At 32.3% G+C, this 24105-nt stretch overlaps 1 protein-coding gene and 1 long non-coding RNA gene across 3 annotated transcripts in view; one reads left to right on the top strand and one right to left on the bottom strand.

The window, feature by feature from the left end:
- LOC111087282 overlaps nt 1–13122 on the bottom strand; it is a 14960-nt gene extending 1838 nt beyond the window's left edge. Inside the window, exons 1-5 of one of the 2 annotated variants that reach the window (XR_002611989.1) lie at nt 13092–13122; nt 10095–10262; nt 9525–9613; nt 2109–2427; nt 1080–1187 (exon numbers count right to left, since the gene is read on the bottom strand). This is a non-coding gene — a long non-coding RNA (uncharacterized LOC111087282). The other variant, XR_002611990.1, reaches the window with a different exon arrangement.
- Nucleotides 13123–13371: 249 nt separating this feature from the next.
- Nucleotides 13372–24105, top strand: part of LOC106465479 (histone-arginine methyltransferase CARMER-like) — a 46105-nt gene continuing 35371 nt past the window's right edge. Inside the window, exons 1-4 of the mRNA XM_013925707.2 lie at nt 13372–13525; nt 17419–17553; nt 18316–18419; nt 18795–18899. Of these exons, the coding sequence (XP_013781161.1) occupies nt 13396–13525; nt 17419–17553; nt 18316–18419; nt 18795–18899 (474 nt within the window). The 5' untranslated portion in view covers nt 13372–13395. The remainder of the gene's footprint in view (nt 13526–17418; nt 17554–18315; nt 18420–18794; nt 18900–24105) is intronic.

Below are 24105 nucleotides of genomic sequence, written 5' to 3' on the forward strand. Positions count from 1 at the left end.
AAGTACAATAATTTCAAAAGTGAATTAAAAACACTATCAGTAGTTAAAAAGATATGATGTGTTATGATAACCTGCATGTGACTTGATCCATAATAAATACTGAATTAAAAACAGTATCAGTAGTTAAAAAGATATGATGTGTTATGATAACCTGCATGTAGACTTGATCCATAATAAATACTGAATTAAAAACAGTATCAGTAGTTAAAAAGATATGATGTGTTATGATAACCTGCATGTGACTTGATCCATAATAAATACTGAATTAAAAACAGTATCAGTAGTTAAAAAGATATGATGTGTTATGATAACCTGCATGTGACTTGATCCATAATAAATACCTAAAAATGCAGCCTCAATCAAAATATTTTCTGTAATTAATAACAAAGTTACTAATTTGGTGATTAATAATGAAAGTTTCTAGAAAAAAAATAGTAAATGTCCTGTCATACGAGACACAGCCCAGTTAACTCCTTTAAAATAATTTATAAAACATCAACTTTTCTTTTGCTATCCTTTGGATATATTATATGGTGCCATAATTGTATTTTTGTTGCATCCAGAATTGGAACTTTTATATTTAAAATACAACCACACTGGAAACTTAGGAAAGCAAAATGTACGTTACATGTAACACAAGCAAAAAGTCTTAAATAAAACTGACAGAACTTCCAAAATACGTGCTTTTAATGATTTTCATTTTCACATTTAGTTTCCAAAATTAATGTGAATCAAAAGCCAAATATCTGAACACCAATTCATTGTGTGTTTTGTTCGAAAATATAGTACAATTCTAAATTTGAAAACACTGATACTCTTTAACATTAAGAATAGGACACAAATTATATCTTAAAATAGTATCATTATTTCAGCCATAAGAATATTGCATTCAAGTTTGGTTACATAACTTAAATTCCTTAACATTTTGAAATTATTAACTTAATGATCTCTCATCTCTCTTGGTTGCAATATTTGAATTTTTACACTTTTTCAATGACAACAATCTCCAAATAGCATCTGCTACATTTATAACACAAAAACAAATCTTTAAAGGGTATTAGACTGAAATGAGATGGTACCATATTGTGACTTATCTCCAAATGCATTCCTCCATGGTATAAACCGGTTTCCACTGTTTCCTGGTGTCTTTGGTGTTTTGGCTTGCCCTGGAGTACATTTTGATTTTCCTATGGAAATGTGCATTACAACACAAAAAATTAAATAAGGTATAATAAGGATATCCTTAAAATTTTATATCTTTGTGAAAACATTCACAACAAAAGTAAGATAAATTTAGTTCCTAATTTCATGACTCACTGCTCTACTGTTTCCCTTAAGTGGTAGCTCCTACATAAAATAATGTAAGTGTTATGCTGATAAAAACTCAAATGGTGTACAATTTGAAAAACATGGAATAATTACTTTAGTAATAAATTCAGTTAATAATATTATACTTTCTAAATGCTTGAATTATCTAAGCTAGGTAAACAGTTTACAGAAATATTTACTTGTAAGACGGAACAAATTTGTACTACATCTCCTTGAATAAGTGATATACGTAAATTAACATAACAAGTAAAACACATTACTACAGGTTGGCAGTTTGAATAAGTCACCATCAAGAATTAATGGTCTATGTATTACACACAGTATTTAAAGTTACCATAGAATCAGACTGGCATAGTAAAGGGAACAATAATTTAACTTCTTCACTGTCACATTTATAGATAAACAATTCTCCCAATGACACATTTATTTAAAACACAAACCCATAAAAATAAACAAAATGCATTATAATATTTCATTATGTATCTAAAACTTGAAATTGGTAAACTTTTGGGAAGTTTAACGAGGAACAGCCTTTTTCTATAATGGTACAAAATTTCTAGCTCACACCTTTAAATGCTAAAACAAGATTTTTTTTTTAGTATGTTGTATATGTGTGTCCATGATAATGTGCCCTTGGCAGTGAAAGAGTTAAAAGGAAAAAATTTATAGCCATTAGTATGGGCTATTGGCAGAATAAAAGAAAAGAAGTAACTGCAATAGAAATAATTCTTATTCACACATCTAAAATAAGTAAAATTAACTAGTACAGTAAAACTTACCTGGTGTCTTTTGTGGTTTTTTTTAGGGAGTTTTGCTAAGATTAGTTGGATACTGATTAGTGGTGGATAGTACAGATTGAGATAAGCTGGAAGTGAGATTTTGTAAAATATTTCAAGAACTTTCAGCACTTGATGTAGAATTCTCTATAACTTTAAGTTTCCATCGAAGTATTGACCCCTTGGTGATGGTCTCATTCCTTGGCAAAGCACTGTGTATCTTTTTTTTCCAAAGCAAAATGGGTTACTTGAGGCAACATCACAAAGAGCTGTCTAACTTGCCAAGAAGAAATAGTTGGTCTTCACACTAAATGAAATGTTTCTGTATAACACAAAAATAATGAACATTAGCAACCAGCCAAAAGTCACACAGGTGTCTAGAACATTTTCCAAATTTGTATCAATAATAATTTTTCTGTTTAAGTATCTTTTACAAACTATGCATTATCAAATCAGTTAAAAATATGAATCACAAATAGAATTAAATTCTGAGAAGAGAAAGTTTTGATTATATTATTAATAATACCTCCACACACCTTTCTTATATTACTGTCTTTTCTTGTCCCAATATCTTAGTATGATTTAGAAGAATTATTTCGTCTAGTAATTCTGTCACCAGTACTAATACAATGAAAATGGTCAAGTGCACTTGCCTATGATGAATACACATACACCCAGGTCCGCCAACAGGGAAGGGGGAGGGGGCAACTGCCCAGGGGCCCCGGCAAATGAAACCTGGTTATGCTGTAAAGCCCGCAAAGCATCTTTAGGCTATATCTTCATTTAATGATAAAACCATAGTTTTTGGCTCTTCTTTGCATATAGATGCTTGATACATTAAGAATGACTGAAATAATAATTTGAGTAATAATTAATATGTACTTATTACTTTATAGATTTAATAGATATTTTTTGTTACTTTATTAACGTTTTTATGTTTATACTGTGAGGTAAAAACGGCTGCTGCTATGATTTTGTCTGGTTTACGAGCTCGTTGCTGTCCTAATTTAGGATCTTCTTTTTAATAAATTCTTGAAAATGTTAAAAGAGAGAGAGAGAGAGAGGGAGAAAGGGGGCCCAGTGAGGATGTTTGCCCCGGGGACCGTGCTGGCTCTCGACGTTCCTGCATACACCTTCAACATCATTATAAGTACCTACTTTCCATAACTTACAACTTTACACAAGAAGTTTAGAATCATACATTTCTTACCATGTATTAAGAGGAGATAGTATTTTAATGTTATTATAGGTTATAAAACTTTACCAATGAAGAAAAATTTAATTTATGTAATACAGTAATATTTTAAAAAACCTTGGGTTTTATGGACATCTGAAAATACAAGGAGACAGAAAAGCCACTTGGATCCCCAAAGTAATTCCTCCTCCTATTTAAAACAACTATCATATGAGTTTAACATCTTGCACAGAAGTAATTTTGAAAAAACAAGAAGCTTGTTTTGGACTTACAAATCTTATATTTTTTACTCTCTTCCAATTTATTCATTCTATAAATTAAACCTTTCATTGTGCTTTAATAAATTTTAAGTCTTTAAAACTTAAAAAAAAAAGTTACTGCAATCTTTCGATTATAATTATGCTTCCAAAAATAATATGTACTCAAATCTTCACGAACAAAAAGTCAAATGTGCCTTATTACCATAAATAATATGAACCTAGATTTTTGCAATACTGTGGTCAAAGTAGCCCTTTGATGACAAGAATGTTAGAGTGTCTATACAATTTCTACTTGCACATTAGCCATGATGCTTGCTATCTTTACAATCGTGACTGGCAAATAAACATTGACAAAATGTTACAGTATTTTTAAAATAGCTAAAAGCAAGTTTGTCATGGTACTTGCTAGTTTGCTACAGTAGCCGGCAAATAAGCATTCTCAAAAACCCATTTACAGCCAGTGTTCACATTCATGGCCCTCAGCAACAGCTTTGTTACAATGGGGTAGTTTGTTCTGAAAGATTTCTTCCCTGCATGTATGTAAAGATGGCAGTTTTGATTTTATAAAACGGATTTAAAAATACACTTTCTATTGGTTATAAATAATGTAGTATAAAACATCAGAGAGAACTATTGGCAATTTGGGAAAGAGATGTACCAGGTGAGCATGGCATGCGAGTTTTATTTTCTAGTATATTTCTCCATAAACAAATAAGACTGAAGGCTATAAAAATTGGGCTTTGCCTGAGTAATATCTATATTATAGTGAGTAATAGTGGTATATAAGGCAGGATTCTTGGTACTGGTGTCGTGAGTTACATATTTCAACTGTTACGATGGTAGCAAAACGAGCGAGCTACACAGCAGCCTTCAAACTTAAAATGATAGAAGTTGCTGAAAACCATGATAAAAGGTCAGCAGCTTGGGAATTTGATATCAATGAGGCAAACATTTGGCTTTGGCAAAAGTCAGAAGGTAACCAAGACAAGTATCCTGAACAGGGAAAGCTCAGCACCCACAGTTTGAGCAAGTGGATGTGCAGTCAGCACTGTGAAAATTTGTTTGTAAGCCCATCATATCATGAAAGGCTTGGATCCCAGTAGCACCTTTAAAACATTTCCAAAGTGGCAATACCTCTTCATGCAAAGGCATGACATATCCATACATCAATGCACATCAATTGTGCAACTCATGATTTTGAAGTATCAGCATTACATCATAAGGATGCAAATGAAACACTATTATAGAATTTCTCGTATTGCCAATGCAGATCAAAAGCTTTTCACTTTTGACATTCCATTCAGTCAAACTATGGCTACAAAGGAGAAAAATTAAACAACTTAAGATTGGCAGGCAATGAGAAGAATCACTTCACCATCATGCTCAGAACATATGTCACAAGGCTAAAAGGTAGGATTCTTTGTTCACATGAAAAAGGCTGGATGGATGAAGGTTACACTAAAGACTGACTGTGTAGCATGTGGTACAGAGGCTCCTCACACCACATTGTATGTTGGTCCTTGACACCTTCAGGTGTCATAGAATGATCTGCATCAAGGAGTTCCTAGATGAAAACCTCACAGATCTTGTCATCATTCCTGGGGTATGGCAAGCCAGTTGCAAGTGATGGACTTTGGCTGCAACAGACTGTTTAAACCTCAAATGTGCCAAAAGTGGAACTAGTGGTTCTACTCTGGAGTTTTAACACTTAAGATTGACAGGCAATGAGACGAATCACTTCACCATCATGCTCAGAAAATATGTCACAAGGCTAAAAGGTAGGATTGACCTATTGCTTATTGCTTGATGTATCAAAGAATCCTGGAATGCCATTGATCCCAATATGATTGTGCATGGCTTTAAAAAACATTGCCTCACAAATGCTACAGATAGGTTAGAGGCAAACATCCTCTGGGATGACAATGCTGCTGTGGTAGATAACAAAGATGAAGACTATGTCTGAGATGGTGCCATTTACAGCAATAATTTGAATTTGAAGGTTTCACTGAAAATGATTTGTAATTTTCAATATCAGATGTAATGTAGTCATATCTAGTTTTGCATTTCGAAACATTTCTAAGTGTGCATGTAAATAAGTCTTAAAAATCACAAGACTTAGTTTCTTGATCATTTTATTTCAAGAATCATGTTTAAAAATGCTGAAAAATGAATGAAAATGGGAGACAGTTCTCATTTATGCCTTAGAAATAGAGAGAATTAATAAGGCATACCATCGAGACAAACTTTTTAGCAAGTTGCATTATCCTTCACAGTGCATATTGGAAAAGATGGTCTGGACTGGCTGTAAAATAAAACCACATTTAGGTTTTTTATTTGTATCATATGCACTCTAACTTAAAGATAAATTTTTAGTGAAAACAATGCATATTATATTTAGAAAATTATGGTAAACAAGTGAGCACTAGTTCTAGACTTAAAGTTATTATTCATGTACGATCCTAGTAGACTGTCATTAACCACCTATTGCACACTATAACGTACAAGTAATAAATGTATCTTTGTTGCTTAATACAGATACAACTTATTCATTTCTTTGGTTGAATGCTCTCGATTCCAAGTACAGTTTAAATAAGCCATAGAATTATTTTTGTTGATTCCTCAACTGAACAATATTTCACCTAGGTAACATACCCATTTATATCTTACCAAATTATATTTCACAAAACATACTCTTTATGAAATATAGACCTATTTAATTAGGAAATTCAAAAAAAAATTTCTATCTTACTTTCATAATATATGCAATAGGGTTAAACTCTTTATTTTAATGCTTAAATTCTTTTTTTTCTCATAAAAGTATTGTATTGTTTGTAATTAAGCACAAAGCTACACAATGGGCTATCTGTGTTCTGCCCACCACAGGTACCAAAACTCGGATTCTAGCATTGTAAGTCCGCAGACATACCGCTGTGCCACTGGGAGGCGACTCATAAAAGTACATGATTGTATTTACTAAAATTGGTTTATCTTAATGAATAAACATATAATTTAACTAAAAAAACTTATCATTGAATGTTTATGTTAAGTATTTCTCTTCTCATGCATACAGATGAGAATCTGCATTATTAAGTTGCATGATTATTTCATTATGTCAGAGTATTCAAAATGTTATAAAATTCATAAGAATAAAACTATACACAGAGGTAAATTAAAAATGGTGGGGCTATATTTCTCCAAGCAAGGCGAGGGAATGTGTGCCACAGGCACATCCATTATGACCATGGTCCAGGTCTCACATTAGGACCCTGGAAGTTCTTAGGTTCTGGGTTGATTTTGTGCATTATTCTGCCTTTCCTGAGAGTAATTTGTCTAGTTTGATGCATTTTTATTGGGATAGATTGAAAAGTAGGAGGGCCTGGGTCCACCTTTCTTACGTCACAAAGCACAACAACATTACTTCATTTTAACCATCTCTCGCTTTACACTGAGAATGTGTTCTGTGTATAGTGAATCCAGTTTTACATAGTAAAAGGGAGTTAGGTTCCAAACCCCTTCAAATCTCCTCCCCTAGACCTAGTATTTCAACTTTTATCATCTCTGTAATGCACATACAAAACTCAAACATATCATGCATCTGTGCTTGCATGATGCACTGTGATACACACAGAGCTGTGCATATATTGAAAATTAGTAAAAAAACATAAATGAAAATCTATTAAGCTTAGCTTTTTAATGCTCTTAGTGGGTAAAAACCTGTTCTCACTATAAGCATGAAATATAAATACAGTCTATAGCCCTTCAATATAAATTGTTAGCTTTTTTATATTGGTAACTGAACTAATAAATTTGCTTATTCTTTACCTTTTTACTTCTCAATAATTTTATTTCTTTTCAGATCAATCTGAGTATCTGTGAGCTGCACTGTATTTTCCAAATTTTTGGTAGTAAAACAAAACGAAAAATACCATGCAAGTTCAAATCCATGTAAAAAAAAACATGTAAAGTAAGGGCAATTGTACTTATATAATCATCTGTTATCCACCTACTCCCAAATTTCTGTTTGTGATGTTGGTGTAAGTGTGGTATACCATGCTTTTCTATCATAATGTTATATTTATCCTGAACCTATTCTGTGTTCTGTATATGTGAAGGTTTCACATAGCATGTGGTTGAAAAAGCTGTTCAGTTGATTTTGTTCTAGCTTTCCTTGGTCCTTTGTTATTCTCATGTGAATAATACTTGTTACTTGTTCTGCCCAGGTGAAGGATATTGTTGCAATACTGCATGTTGTGGAAGGCTGTCGACAGCAGTGTTTTACAATGGCAGTGCAGGTGAAGTCTAGAGGTTATGGCTTCACCTATGTTGGAATGAGAATGACCAGTCGTGTGGGTGATACTAATGACTCTGGGTAAATGCAATGTTTCTTGAAAACTAAGGAATGTTGGATTTAGTCAGCCTGGAACAGAATCTTGAAGGAAAAGCAGCTAAGAGAATCCAGTGTTTGTTTTGAATTTCACGTTATCTGTGCTAGTTGTCCCTAATTTAGCAGTGTCCACTTAACTGTAGATTTTGACAGGATATCGATCACGAAGTAATGCTAAATCTCTTACTAACTGAGTCATTGTTAAATGGAATAATGAGACTGGACACATGGTGATGCAAAATGAACAGTTTTTGTTACAACACTAAATACAATGTGTAGACTTGCTTTTACTTACAGAGAAGTGTCACTATCACTGGATTCTCTGGCCAGGTGGTTAAGGCGCTTGACTTGCAACCTGAGGGTCGCGGGTTCAAATCCCTGTCCTACCAAACATACTCGCCCTTGGAGCCATGGAGGCGTTATAATGTGACAGTCAATCTTACTATTCATTGGTAAAAGAGTAGCCCAAGAGTTAACGGTGGGTGGTGATGACTAGTTGCTTTCCCTCTAGTTTTACCTACCCAACTGCTTGACAATTAACTCAGTTTTATGTGATAATATATAGACACATAATGCACACAAAAAAACCTGTATGTCTGTCTGTTTGTACTTTATCTAACTACTTCTAGGTTACTGGGCCAATCTCAACCAAGCTTTGTGGGATGATAGTTTGGAACAAGGTTTGGTTTTGAATTTATTATCAGTAATATAATTTTTTTTTCACAACACAAGAAGCAAGTCCTTTCCAAAGGATGGGTCCCTATAAAGGCCATTTTTGGTTCTAGAACCCAGTGAATAATAAAGTACTGAGAAAGTTAACAGTATGTATTGCACTTAGTTATCCAGGTACCATCCTTCCTCTTAGCAAGTCAATATAAGACTTGGGTAACATGTTTGGGGTGCATATTATGAATACTGTATCAGTTTCTGCCAGTAAGTACTCGTTAACATCACATCTGTACTTTATGCTGGTTATAAAAATAATACTGTGATTTTATGTATGTGTTTCATTTTACATTTCTCCCTTAATAAAACCTTGATAAAGTAAACAAAGGTGTTTTTGTAGTTAGTACATACCAGGCTATTGTGTGTTCCAGTGACTGACATTCATAGTAGGGTCATTAAAGGGCCCTTATGGGGATCCATTTTTTCCATATCCAAGGCTGATATCTTTACACTTCTCAATATCAAAACTTATCTTCACATCGTTAGCCTATTCACTCAAAGTGTCAAAACCTTTTTTCATATATAACTTAAAAGTTCTATTCTCAACAAAGTCAGTTCTTCTCAACATTTTTGTGTAATAGCAAATGTAGAAATATTACTACCCACAAAGTTCTCCAAATCAATAGCATAAATAATGAGCAATAAAGGCACCAAAACAGATCTCTGTGGAACCCCACTAGTCACATTCTCCCAGTTGGAAAAACAAATGCCAAAAAGCTAAGTAGTACATCATCTACATGCTCAGAAGATGCCATTCATTTTTCTGGTGTGCCATATGCGAAAAATGTTTTTGAGATACAACTTACATAAAATACACACCCACCCTTCAGAAAAAGTAAATACTTAAATCCAACCTTTTCAGAAAGCTATTGGTTCCCTTTGATCTTATAAAGTGTTGGGTTCCACTGCTGCCTCTGGCAACTCATTCCATACGCCAATCACCCTGTTAGAAAAATAACTGTATTAAATGGAGTCTAATATTTTTTTTCTAAATCTTAAATGTTTAGCAGTCAGGCCATTTACATTGTACAGTATTGAATAATTCAATGATACTTTTAATTTTATCAAGGTTTTAAGTTAGATATTGAAGCTGATACCAAATTATTCCAATTGTGATGGTCTTTGGGAATTTTTTTATTCACAGAAATTACCCTTATTAATTATCAAAATTAGATTTAATAAAATTCTAAACAAAACATTTTGCCTTTTTTTCGGCTATTACTGTGCATTAAAAGGCTGAGTGAAGCACAATGTTACAGGTCTGCAGCAAGATCTTCTATTTTACGGAAAATATATTACTAGTTAATTATGAATTTTAAAGAAGTTTTGTGGAATTGCTGAAGTTGTCTTCTCATTTGTTTACAACAGTATACACACCCAATTCCTATCTTTAAACATTTGTCAGTTATGAACATATACTTTACCATGAAAATTATAGTTAATTCTTCAGGACTTTCATTTGATTCTTAACTATTTTTTCAAAGATTCTGGAGAATTCATCACTTGTAAGCCTTGTGTGATGTATCCATACATGTTTGATCTGGGATTCTGGTCACTGATGTGCAAGTTTTCTTTTATTTTTTTCCTGCAGACTTTGGACAAAGTAAGATGTTATTCAAGTGACATATATATGAATACAATGTATACGTTTAGTCTTGGAAAAGTATTCAGTTAAAAATTGGCACAAGTTTACTAAAAGTCACTAACACTAAAAGATGACAACAGGAAAGAAGCTGCAGCTTATGTTTAGGGGGTTCTGATTTTCTGGTGAATTTTTCTTCTTCTTCTTCTAAATTCAGTTCAATAATATTTTAAAATCTGGTACAATTTTTTTAAATCAATACAAGTAGGTCAAAATTGGGTGAAATTATTTTATGCATAATCAAGAAACAATAAGTATCTGAGTTTCAATTGGGTTTTATTAAGAAAAGAAATGCTTAAACACAAATAAAGTAGGGCTGACTATTATCCTAGACTGAAAACACAAATTATGTTTTTGTAGCTTTGTGTTCAACTGCAAATAAACAATAAAAAAAAATTCCAAGTTGCGTAAGAAAATGTCTACTTGTTTGGTTTTGCAAACAATTTGTAATGTCTTGAGTTAAAAAAAACATTCTTAAACACCAACCAATTATTTTCAGATAGGCACTCTTTCAGTCTGAAAAAAGTAATACTTATTAAAAGCTATCAGAGAAGAAAAATCCTGGTTTTGCCACTAGTTTCTGTTGCATTTTGACTGGTTAAAAAACAAGCATAAAATACAAAAGCAGTTTATCACAATAATCTGGTTACAGAAGCCCATTAATATATATCATTTGCTGTTTAAGTGATTTTCAGATATTTTAGTACAGTCTGGTTTTTTAATATAGTGCAATTTACTAAAGGAATGCTCTACTGATGCATTTCTGGGGCTGCAGTATCCTTCTATGATCTCACTGCTAAGAAATCTGGATTGTCTGGAAAGGGTTCTGCTGTGTACTGGCTGAATTCTGAGTGTAGAGCTTCAGTTGTTACATCTTCCACTAGGGAAAACATTTCCTTGTATTGTCAGATTCTGAGCTGACTTCAGGAAAGGATCCAGCACTTTTGCTTGCATCTATACCTTCTTCACAGGGGTAGACACATTCCTTTTAGTTGTTCCATTTTTCACTCAGGACTACACACAATTCATTCATGGACTGCCTGACTTAAGCAGTGCATTTAGATGACAGTGTTCCTAAAATTACACTACACTTTTACAAATAGAAAGCTCGACTTCTGTAATGTGGTAGATTTTGTGTAGCATAACACCATCTCTCTCCAGCTATTTCTGCATAGGTAAAACCTGTTCAAACTTTCCTTATAGAAACACAAGCTTTGCATAGACTTTTTGTTACTGTTGGTGAGTGGGAATGATTTCTTTAATGTCAGATATTTTTTTGGTCAGGGTAGCCTCTCTCTTCAAGAGAGCCATCAGGCTAGCCTATATGCATATAACACACACTCTCAAAAAAACTGAACCATCTAATAGGAACAACAGTTTCAGGTTTCATTACATTTCCAATTCCAAGTTTAGCACACACTTCATTGTACAGTTGTTCTAACTTGTAGACATATCTAAACAAGGCATCAAATTTGATAACCACTTTTCTAGTACCTGACATTGTCAACCGAAACATGAATAAACTGTGCCATACCTTTGGCACGCACAAGTTTAATGACACCTTCACCAACATGTATAATCATTTACCATCATTTGTATATAGCATGCAGAATTAGATACAATTTAATGTCCCCCTTTTACAGTGTTGTAATACATATATATCATCAATGGGCTTTCCAAGTACATTTGAGGCCTCATCAACAATCATACAAACCTTATCTTTTACTTATTCTTTATTTTCATCTCAAGTTTTTGAAAGATATCAGGAAAGTAGCATACTTTGGTATTGAATTAGTTGCTGACAACATTTCTTCACTAACTATCCTAAATATATTCAGCCACACATAAACTGAAACTAGCTTTGGAAAGTGCTTCAATAAAATAGTGAACTGCACCCTGATCTTCTTCCTCTTTATTCCTATGCCTGATCTGTATTTCTATTAAAGTTTGCTACATTAATGTAGAACACCTTAATTTTCAGCTTCTTGTTTTAGAGATATGTGACATACTACAGAGGTGTTCATTTATCCCATCACATGGTTTCCTGTCTGTCAACTGATATTTTTGATCAAGAGTATTTACATACCTGGAAATCAGGATATTCTTTTACTTGGTTAACAGGTACTTTACAATTTCTGCCCATTATTGAAGAATTGTACTTATTATTATTCAGAAATAATAGAAAATACACTTTGTTAATGCCAACTGACATTAACAGTTCTACTACTAATACTACATTGAACCAGTGTCTAATAAATTTTTTTTCTGTAGTCTTTCAAGTTTCATTTCAGCTGAATGCAAATATGACTATGACAGTACGAGTCCCGCGTCTTCTACTGTTCTAGGTTCTATTGCAGATTGCAACACTGGGTATTAACTTTACTTGCACTAGTGAAGCTTTATTAATATTATTACTACAACTACAAGTTACAACTAACTCTGAATTATTTACATTCCATATGCCTAACAGTCAGTGCATAACACGACCTACTTATACTGAGTTAGTTATAATTAGTATGTTAACTATTAAGACTTAATTACTTGTTTGTTATAACTTATAGTTTTAAGTTATAGCTTATAACTTATATGTTTTAAAGCTATATATAATATTAATACCATTAAAAAAAGCCTATAATTTCATAAAAGTTTAAAACAAGCGTGTGATTTTACGATAAATGACATATGTTTAAGTTACGAGTATTTCAAAAATTTCGATTAGTACCACAAATACGATCACAATTAAAACATCATCTGATCACTATCAATGTTTTCATCATACCATCTAAAGAAATTGCGTACTTTAATTTCAGCGGTATAACCATCTCCTATTAGTCCTACGTCTGCCATCTATTGGCTGTAACATATAACAATTTTATCGAAAATAAAAATAACAATTCTATTTTAGAAATTCACAATTGATTAAAAAATAAAATTGCAGAACATTTAGTTAAAAAGCTTAAAATAATATATTGTTTATATATATTTCAATTTTTACGTAAACTTTGCTTTTCGTTACAACTTCACACCTGGTGGACAGTTGTTGATATTTTATCATTGTTGATACGGTGTGAACTAAAATTAAGATGGCAGAATTTGAAGGAGTAATTTTAAGTTCTTTATCTGAAAAGGGAGAAACTAAAAGAACTTGTCATCTCCCCTTAACATTTGTTGTTAGTGATGAAACGGAGAGATTAATTTTAAAATTTAAAAATGGTAATACCTTGTTTGATGTTTTATTAAATATGCTATTCTTAATATTAGATTAATTTTTACGGCTAATTGCCCATTTTTATAGTATAGCTAAGCCTAATCATGAATTAACCTTTTCTGAACCTTCTCCAATAATTCAATGTTCTTTCTTAAATAAGTAGATCAAACTGCACACCCAATATTAATTTTTAGTGAGGAATAACAATTTTATCGAAAATAAAAATATAAATAAATTCAAAAATTCTGTTAGCTTTGCTTCTAGCATCAGAGTACTGCCCCAATGGTTTGAGTGACATATTTATCACTATACCTTGATCCTTTTCTTTAGTTGTGCTGTTGAGTGTTTTCTGTCTGAAATATTACAAACATCTCTTCTAAATACAGATGACAAAAAAAAAGCACTTAAAAACTCAACTATCCCATTTTCTTAACAAAAATCTTGCCAATTCCCACTTTGACATTATGCCTCCATTATAAATATTAAAAAAAATTATAGTACTTAATTGTAAATTTTTATTATAAAATTTAACTTATGAATTTAATTTTAGGTTTTCTTATATTTAAAAATGTATTTAGAATATTACTTAATGCTCTGTTCGTTGAATTTTCAGGCTCATTATCAACTTAGTTGAGTGACTGTTAATGTATCTTACAGATAGAAAGCATTAATTTTATGCTACTATATTTGATAGATTGACCCTTTAAGTGTAAAAATAATGTTCATTGTATGTTAAATGTAAGTTTACAAATTACTATGGTTTGACACAATTTTTACACTGTCAGAGTATTAGACTTATGAGTGAGCCAAACTAGCCCAACAATTAAATCATGATGTATCTTCATAGTCTAAGGAGTTATTTGAAATTTATTATCCTGTTCTGTTGACTGTGGAAATAGGTAGCCATGTCCTTACATATAGCTTAGAACTCATGCCTAGTGTCTTGTATTCACATCTATAAATTACATTGAGCATTTAAATTGAAGCACATAAATCCTTTATTTTCTGAAGTAACATAGCACAGAGTTTACATGTAAACCTTTTCAGTTGCATATTTCACATTACAAAACAGGTTTTAAATGTTTTTATGAATATTTCTTCAAAAACAATTTAAGATAGGTACTTATTATTTTGTTTAATGAAATAAGCATTAGTTTAGAGATCCAATATATGGTGATGAAGATGGCAAGACTTTTCAGTTTTAGAAGAAACTTTTTATACAAAATCCAACAAAATATTGGTTTCATAAGATAAAGTATTCGGTTAATAAGATGTATAAGTAAGTTTTATGTTACATAAAGTGAAATGATGAGCTTTATTTCCTCATGTAAACAAAATGTATGTTGCTTATTTATCAACCTTCATGCCCATTGCCAACATAGATGGTTGATTGTATGAAAGAGAAATTAGGCATGAATTACCAGCTATATTTCAGAATGTTATCAATTTATCTTGCAAACTGGTCAAATTACTTTTTATTTGGATATTTATTTTCTTTCACATAATGAGTATTATTGAATTTTGTTCCTAGTATTTTACAATTATTTTATTGATTTTCTAAGTCTTATTGGCCTATAGAATAGTATTTTTTTTACGATATTGGAATTAACTAGTCAAATTTGGGTATAAATGTCAGAATATTTTTTATGTCAAGAGAGCTTTAGTCTAAAACATTCTATCCTGTTTGAATAAATTGACTTGTATATTTTGATAAAAAAATTTATTGAAAGCTCTACATGTAGTTTTATCATATGTAATGGGCTTGCATTTGGGGTCTTGTGATATTGATAGATGGCTTACAATAATTTTTGACAATTAGATCTTAATGAAGAGGGTAAAATTAACACAAGTCTGGTGGCAAATGCTCTTAAAAATTATGTCATGCATGTAAAAATTTGCATTATAGTGGTAATGATCATTAAACTGAAAAAAGTAGAAATTAGTAATTCAAGCATTAAATTTGCATTATAGCAGCCATGTAAATGTGGGCTATAGACCCACAAGTTTACTAGTTTAAATGAATATGCCTGATTGTCATAAAAGATATTGTGGCAATTTTCTTCTATTAGCTAAAACAATACTGTCATCTCTGACCAATGTAAACATTGTATATTTTTTACCACAAATTGATTACTTCATGGCTTCAAACCATTGCAAATAGAGGCTTTCTTTTGCTAAGCCTATACTGACTATTAACTTGTATGTCATTTACTGATTTCTCATTAAGTTACCAAACTGTTGTTTGATTAGGATTTGAATTTCAGCCACTGGGTTTATACAGAAAGTTCATGCAACCTACGGTTCAGTACATTGTGTTAAACAGTCTCTGTCTTGGCTATTTATTAGTCTTGTAGGGCTCTCTGTGTGTGTATAGATTGAAATAGCAATTTTGTCTTATTTATTAGTATAAGTATCACCAGTTTATATATGCTGCTGTTAAAACTAACTGAATCTCTAAAGGCATTTATTTAACCTTTTTATAATGTTATATACAATTACTATTAATATTATTGTTATTACTTACCTTATACTAGACCTGACTAACATTGCTTAATTCCAGCCAAAATGCAGAATTTTAGGTCTTTGCAATATTGATCAAGACTTGAAAGTTGGATATCTAAGCTATAGGCTTATAATACTCCATTTTATTATCATTCATGTAGTATAAATGCAACTTTCTATTAATATATAGATTCTATGAATCTGTGCAATAGAACCACAAGATTTAGGCCTAAATGAATTATAATGAGCCTATACAACACCTCGATTTGATATTTATGCTTGTCACTACTTAGGTCCAAGTCCAGATGTAAGTCATTCTGCAGGCTACCCTACTAAGCTGTGCCATTTTCAGTCATGTGGCAGCATTTGGTTCATGTAGGAAAAACCCAAGATGTTATGTTGGCTGTGATAGCATTGGGTGTTTGTTGTGAATGCTTAATAATAAATGGGCACATGACTCCTTTGGAGGTAAATTTTTTTTTGCCACCGAAAATATCTTGATGACTGTGTCTGAGTGGCATTTAAAAAGAAAAGTAACCATATGCTGTAATAGCTTATTAAAAAAATGTTTTATACTTATTTGCATAAGCATTTTTTCCTAAACAGAGTAATTAATTGAAATAACAATGACTGAGAAATAGGGATTTGAAACAGATAGCCAAGACTTTATCCATGACTCAAGTTATTAAGTACTTGAATTAAATATAAGATTGATGTTACTTCATCATTAAACAGATTTCAGCATTCCAGCTTGTCATAATCTTTTATTCATCTTTCACTGTTTACAGATATCTAGTCTAGATATTGCTTTTACAATCAGAATGTCTCAATTATAAATTTTTAGAAGGCTCTTGTAGACATTGCTATGTAGAAAGCTTGTGTAAATGAATAAAATTATAATCAAATCTATATGATAGTGCTTATATTCTAGCTTGAAACACTTAGCTATAAAAATAGTTAAAGAACACTTGCAACATTGTGATAATGAGATGCTATGTTGTAAACTGACAATGAGAAGAGTGCATTAAGCCATCAGTGAACAGAATGCACTTAAGCATTAGATGAAAGTATTGACACTTTTTTCTGTTCTTAAATAGTGAAATTTCCTTATAGATCAATTACATAACATTTGTTTCAATGCTATGTAAGAACATCACTGTTATTAAAGAAAAATAGAACAAGCTTACAATTTGAGGAAAAGCAGAAGCACCTAAATCAGTTCATTTATAATTGGCTTCAGTTTAGCAGTCATTAAACGTGAATAATTAATTACTTAAATTAATAGAATTTGATGCTCTTCCACTATGTAAATTGTAAACTTGCTCCAGATATAATTAATTACAAGCTGAGCATTCTATCATTTCAAAATGTTATTTTTTATTTTATACTTTTACAGCTGTAAAAAATGGTCCTAAATCTGTTTTTGAAATTCACCTGCAAAAAGATGAAGATACTGCAGCTGTTGGGACCCAGTCTTATGTCATCACAAAAGATGGCAGTAGCCTTCTTGTTCAGTTTTCGGAAAAATCTGGTTAGTTTGTCAAATGACATTTGTAGTTGGGGAAGCTCTCTTATAAAAAGGTGGACTGATTATTTTTAGTAAAAATTTGTCACATATGCATGAAGCCTTTTTTATTAATTCATACATTTTCATCTTTATTGATATTTACCTAATCTAACTTGTTATGCAAATTGTGTTCAAGTGGTAAATTGTTTAGCATATACAAATTGAAAGAGGCCTTTTATATGTGGTAAAGTATCAGTAAAGCTTAAGATTCCAATTTTATTAAAAATAAAAATATTAAAATCACCCAGATACATTTGGGGTAAGATTTATAATTATATAAACCAAATTTTGGAACAAAAAAATCTTTAAAAAAAAGTTACTAAAAAAAATAGACCAAGTATTCAGAATTTTTAGGTAAACTGTTTAATATACAGAATTCAGACTAAGTTGTGACTTGCAAAATAAACTGACAGCAAATAAAATAAGTGTTGGAAAGTCAACTCAATTTTAGGTCTCTAAAAAAGGTTCTTCACAAGAAAACTGATGAGGCATTGTATTATTTTAATGATCTTTTCTCTAAATACATACTCCATCCTAATTATATATATATATAAAATAATCAAGTTAATTGCTTTAAAAAGAGACATTATTAACCTAACATTTGTACTGAAGTAAATTTGTGAACCTGTAATTACAAAATTTACTTCCAACAGTTTGCAGATTTGTCTTTATGTTAGTATAATTTTTTCGTAATTGTTTGAAAAGGTTTTAATTTTTTGTTTGTAGATTTTCAGAGGTTCCATCAGATTATACAAAAATTTAAGAAAAGAGCTAAAGATTCCGTTTTTTCACAAAGAACAGATGATGCCTCAGCAGTACAGTATTTTCAGGTGTTTAATTTTTTCTGTCTGCATGTTGTGGTGTTATTATAAGAATATACAAAATATAGTTTAAATACAGGATCAGAAAAATATAATAAAAATTAAAAAAAAAGAAATTTAGTCAATATTATTATATTTTTGCATTCATTATTTAACTTCATAAAGTGTCAGGATTCCTGTGTATTTGTGTTGTTGTTTCATTTTATTTTTAAGAAAATAAAACATAACTTCATTCTTTCTTATGGTTTGAAATTTTAGTTCCCTTGAAAATGAAATCTGTTTTCATACTGCACCATTAAATTTGGAAATTTATGGGATTACATAATGAAAACCTATAATTAATAATATCTGTGACAAGCATAACTTTACAACTTTATTTTTCAGTTCTATGGCTATCTTTCCCAACAACAAAATATGATGCAAGACTATATTCGAACCTCGACATACCAAAGAGCAATTTTATCTAATGTGGAAGATTTCAAGGACAAGGTAATAATTTTTAATATGAATCTCTAAGGGCATTATAAGGGTCATCTGTAAATCAAATTGACACGGTTATTTGCTGCTGAGGGTCACTTAATTATGATAATCAGTATTGGTAACATGATTGATTAGAATTGTTTAAAAACAAGAAAAATGTCACATTAGTTGTGATATTTAATCTTTCAATCTCAGCAAAATATCTGGATTAAAATGCTTTTCCAATAACTGTTAATAAAAGAATGCTGCATGCTAAAAATCGGGTGAGAGCCACTTGTGGCTCATGAACCAACTATTGGGGACAAAGATATATATAGCATCCGAAATAGGATTACATTTGAATGAAAAACCAGTTTTTACTGGATTTAGTGCTTCATTCTGAAAATTTTTAATCTTTGATCAAATGATGAACATACAACCTATGTTTATGATTAGTTTATCAGTTAGGTAATATAGCATTTCTTAATATTCATTAACTGTGCAATCACTAGTTAGTACAATTGCTGTTATAAGCTGTAGGCCTCCTTTTGGTTGAAACTTTATGCAGCTAGTAATACATTACCTTATTTGTGTGTAGGCTATTTTTTAGTAGAAAGGTTGTTATAGTGATAATATGGTTATTAGAAAATCAGCTGTTTTTTATATTAAAGTACAGGCAGAAAAAGTAGAAAATTTTTATGGTAAAAAAATAAAAATTGTTACAGGAAAATATAAAGTTAATATTCAAGTCTCATTGTTTGCTCTTGGTTTAAAAGTAAAATTAAAAAATAAATGGATTTAACCTTTAAAATTTTACGTTTATGCAAAAGTGTGTCAATAAGATGTTTCAGAATTCACTGATCTGTCAGAAAGTATGATTCTTAATACTATTAGCTAAGTCACCATTGTTAGCTACTATTGAAATGGGAGGCTGATTATAATTTTGTTAATACAAATAGTTCAAAAATAATAATTCTTAAGTACCAAGTATTTGTTATTGGCTGAACTAAAAAAAATATTGGATAGAATTTTAAGATTTTATGGAAAATTCCTTTTATTTAAGTATAGTTTAAAATACAAAAATAATGAAAAATCATTGAAGGCATAAAAAGTAGAGGTAGAAATAATACATTTTGTATTATGTAGCAAATGTATTTTGTAATGATTTGTGGTTAATATTTAAAAATCATATTGAATATTTACTGTGTAATAATCAACTTTAGAAATTGGTAATTTTTGTTTTTATAGTTGTGAAATAAAACGTATGTTAGAACAGGTACTGTCAGTAGAATTTCTGTTATATGGAGTTAAAAAAAAGGGTTTTAAAGTCTTGCAAACTACTAGATTTTTCCTACTCTAGAGTGAAATATACTGGTACAGAATTACAATTATTTTATTCTGAGATTTAAGTGCACTTCTGATAAAGTATTATATTATTTTTGACCTTGATAAAAGAGTTAGCACAAAGGATCACATATAAAGTGTAATAAACTTAAAATAAGACCCAAATCTCGAGCGCTTTCGAATAGTTGACTATTCTTTGTTCTCCTGAAGAAGAATAGTCAACTATTTGAAAGCGCTTGAGTTTTGGGTCGTATTTTAAGTTTAATATTATTTTTGAAATGTTAAAGCAGTAAATCTGTAAAAGAAATTCTCAAGTAAAAAAACAATAAAAAACGTTCATTAAGCTTAGTGGTTTGAAGGTAGTTTATGTGGAAATTCTCAAGTAAAAAAAACAACGAAAAACAATCATTAAGCTTGGTGGCTTGAAAGTAGTTTATGTGGAAGTCTTAATTGATTAGCTTATTCATAAGTGTATATGATATGTGTTGATATGTTTATAGTAATTTTGCTGAAGCAAGAGTATAAATGTGTGATTTGTTTAACCTTAAGTCAACAGTATAGGTCCATTGGACCAACTTCATAATATGGAAAGCTATACATAGGATTGTTTACTGTAATTTTGATTTTGAAACAGTACTACCTTGGTTTGCACTCTAAGTATTGCTAAAATTTTCAAAAGTACACCAGTCTGTTATACCGCTTCATTTTGGTGCCATTGCAGCAACATGTGCTGATCACGTGACTGCTCTTCACCAATTATACTGCATCATCTATACTGGCACAGGTAGCTTCCTCTACCATTGCAGCACAATCCTCACATTTTTGATTGGCATTCTAGTGTATATAGGAGTGTCTTAAATCATTCTCCATGTGACTACAAAATTTTGATTGTGCTTGATCACAAGTTTATATCAGTTTCAACTTCAATTTTTGACTTCTTGTGTTTAATTTCCATTGTTTCTACTCATTTGTTTTTGAAATGTTTCTGTTTTCCAAATTGTACTTTGTTCAAATGAATTTGAAATTTAATATGGCAGATGATAAAATTCCTGCCATAATTTGACAGTGATTCTGATACTGGTCCCCAGTTCTCAGGGTGGACTATGTCTGCTGGGGAAGCACAGGCTTTAGTTCATGGGAGTTTGTGTCTTGTGTTCAGCCGGCAATTTTTCCTTTAAATTACAATTTTTGTGCAGAGGGATAGACCTACTGTGTGGAAAGTTTCTTTCTATGGCACTTTCCACCTGATACCAAGCCTCCTCATAATCTGCTGGGTTAGGTATTGTTCTTTTTCCCAGGAGATCTGTGGTAAGTATTTCTCACTCCCCATAGGTACACCCATGTTCAATGAGTTTATATGAGCTTGTGTAGATGGACCTAAGTTCCACACTCGATAATTTAGATAATTCATGTCTTCTTCGCTTAGTATTGGGTAAGTTAGAATTTTATACTTCTTTTACCATCTAGGTTACTTTAGTTTAAACTTACATTTGTAGTTATTCCTTTATTTTTATATCTTTTCACTGTGAATGTTATTTAGTTTGTAAGTTCTTTTTTCTTTATTACTAGTCACATCTAATTGGGGATTGGTTTTGAGTCAAACTTTGTTATTATTAACTTGGTGCCTTTTTATCTCATGTTCTTCAGGATAGGTTTTATTTTTGTTTTCTTTGTCATATAGATTCTTTGAGTGGACTCGCACATTAGGTGTTACTTATTGTTTTATGTTGAATTTCATAGTTTTGTAGGTTTGTTCTTTTTATGTACTTTGTAGTCTACATGTTTCTAAGTTTTTTAGTAGGTTTTTTTGTAGGTTTGTTCTTTTTATGTACTTCGTAGACTACATGTTTCTTTACATCGTTAGTAAGGAGTACTTTCTCTAAGTTCTTTACTTTATGTGTCTTTTTGGCTACACTACATGACAATTCTGTGGTTTATATGGGTTGTATCTGAGGGCTTATGCATTTCATTTCACTCCCCCTTCTATCCACTTCCCAGATCTCCTTCCCTTCTCCTCGGGATCATATCTTGTCCAATCATCTTATAAAGTCTGTTCAAGTCCTACTACACAAAGGAGCTATTGAACAGGTGGTGCTCACTCATCCGGGATTTTACTCCTGTCTTTGTTTTGTCTCCAAAATACGGGAGTTTGGAGTTCCATCATTGCTTTGTTCTGGCTGTATCCTAATCTGGAGATACCTCACTTCACCATGGAGTCCTACCTCTTACTTCAGTGGGTTTTTTGCACCAGTGTCACATCTTTCTGTCTTCGGTTCGTCTATGAGGGTTCTGTCTTCCAATTCTGAGCACTACTGTTCTATCTTTCTTCAGCTCCACATGTGTTTTGTCAAGTGGTATGCTCTTTTGCACATCCTCTTCACTTGCTGAGTCTTTGGACTCAGCATTTCATGGATGACTGGCTTTTTTTCGCCTCTTCCTGTGCCCATTCAGTCATTCACACCTACTTCCTTTTTCAAGAAGCTGCTCGAGTGGGGTTTCTCATCAAGTTGGAGAAGTCCTTTACTACCTCCTCTCAGTATCTTATTCATTTGGGAGTTCTCATCACTTCCTGTCTTGGTCGAGCCCAGCCTTTACCACTTCTGCTCCAGGATATGTAGTGGACAGTCACGATAGCTATACCTTTTCTCTCTCTCTGCACATGAGGTTCTATCTCTTTTAGGGATGTGTGGGCTTTCTTAGAAGCTCTCATTCCCTTGGTTTGGACACACATGCATTCCCTTCATTGGATGTTTCTCGACCAGTTGAACTTTTCCTATGTTCATGTGGACCATCCATTTCCCTTCCTCCTATGATCCGGGGTGACCTTGCTTGGTGGCTTGACAGAGACTTGACCACGGTGGGGGTTCCCATTCCTCTGTCTTGTCCCACATCTCATTTGTTCACAGATGCTTCTTTGATGAGTTGGGGGGTTTTCCTTGATTCCTCAGAGATTTCAGGTAGATGATCAGTCAAGGATGCTACACTTCATATCCATATCTTGGAGCCTTTGGCAGTTCATTGGGCTCCGTATCATTTCCTCCCATCCCTGCAGGGGAGGGTGGTTATGGTTCATTCTGACAATTCCACTGTCTTCAGTTTTCTCACCAAGCAAGGGTTAACCAAGTCCATATTTCTGTCTTTTCATACTCTGGATTTCCTGGACTAGGTCAATGACCACAACATGAAGGTTCTGGTAGGTCATGGTCCTGGAGTTATGAATCTTGTTGTCAATCTCTTATCGCATTCCAACCAGGTACACCACAGAGTGGTCTCTTCATCTTCAGATATTTCTGTGGGTGTGTTCTCAATAGAGAACACTGCATAAATGTATGTGTTTCCCACTCACTGGAATGCCAAATTTCCTTCCTTTTTGGTCTCCAGTTCCTGACCCCCTAGCTCTGAGGGTGGATGCTTTCAGTCAAGATTGGAAGGGTCTTCACCAATATGACACCCTCCGATCAGACTTCTCTTCTGGGTCTTTTACCTTATCCAGACCATTCTTTGGTGTGTTCTGCTACTTGCTCCGTATTGGCTGGCTCAGATGTGGTTCCCTCTGCTCTGGCCCTTACTGGTGCAACAGAGCTTGTTTTTTTCTCTGTTCTAATCACTCCTCCAACAACCACGACCTGACATTTTTCATCCCAATGTCACCACACTCCATCTTTCCATGTGACTTTTGTCTGGTCCCCTGCCTCAGCTCAGGGACTTTCCCTTCATGTAGCCTTTTTTTTTTTGTCTGTGCCATTTGCCCATCCTCTTTGTCTATTAGAGGCATTGATCTTGCTTCTAATTTTGGTTTATTTGCCATGGCTTCTGACCATCCTGATCTTCTGTTCTTCACTTGTCCCAGTTCTTCCTTTGGTTGTTTGATCAGGGTTTGTTTGTTTCAACT

The sequence above is a fragment of the Limulus polyphemus genome, unplaced genomic scaffold, assembly GCF_000517525.1.
Source record: "Limulus polyphemus unplaced genomic scaffold, Limulus_polyphemus-2.1.2 Scaffold1957, whole genome shotgun sequence".
In the NCBI taxonomy this organism is placed as follows: domain Eukaryota; kingdom Metazoa; phylum Arthropoda; class Merostomata; order Xiphosura; family Limulidae; genus Limulus; species Limulus polyphemus.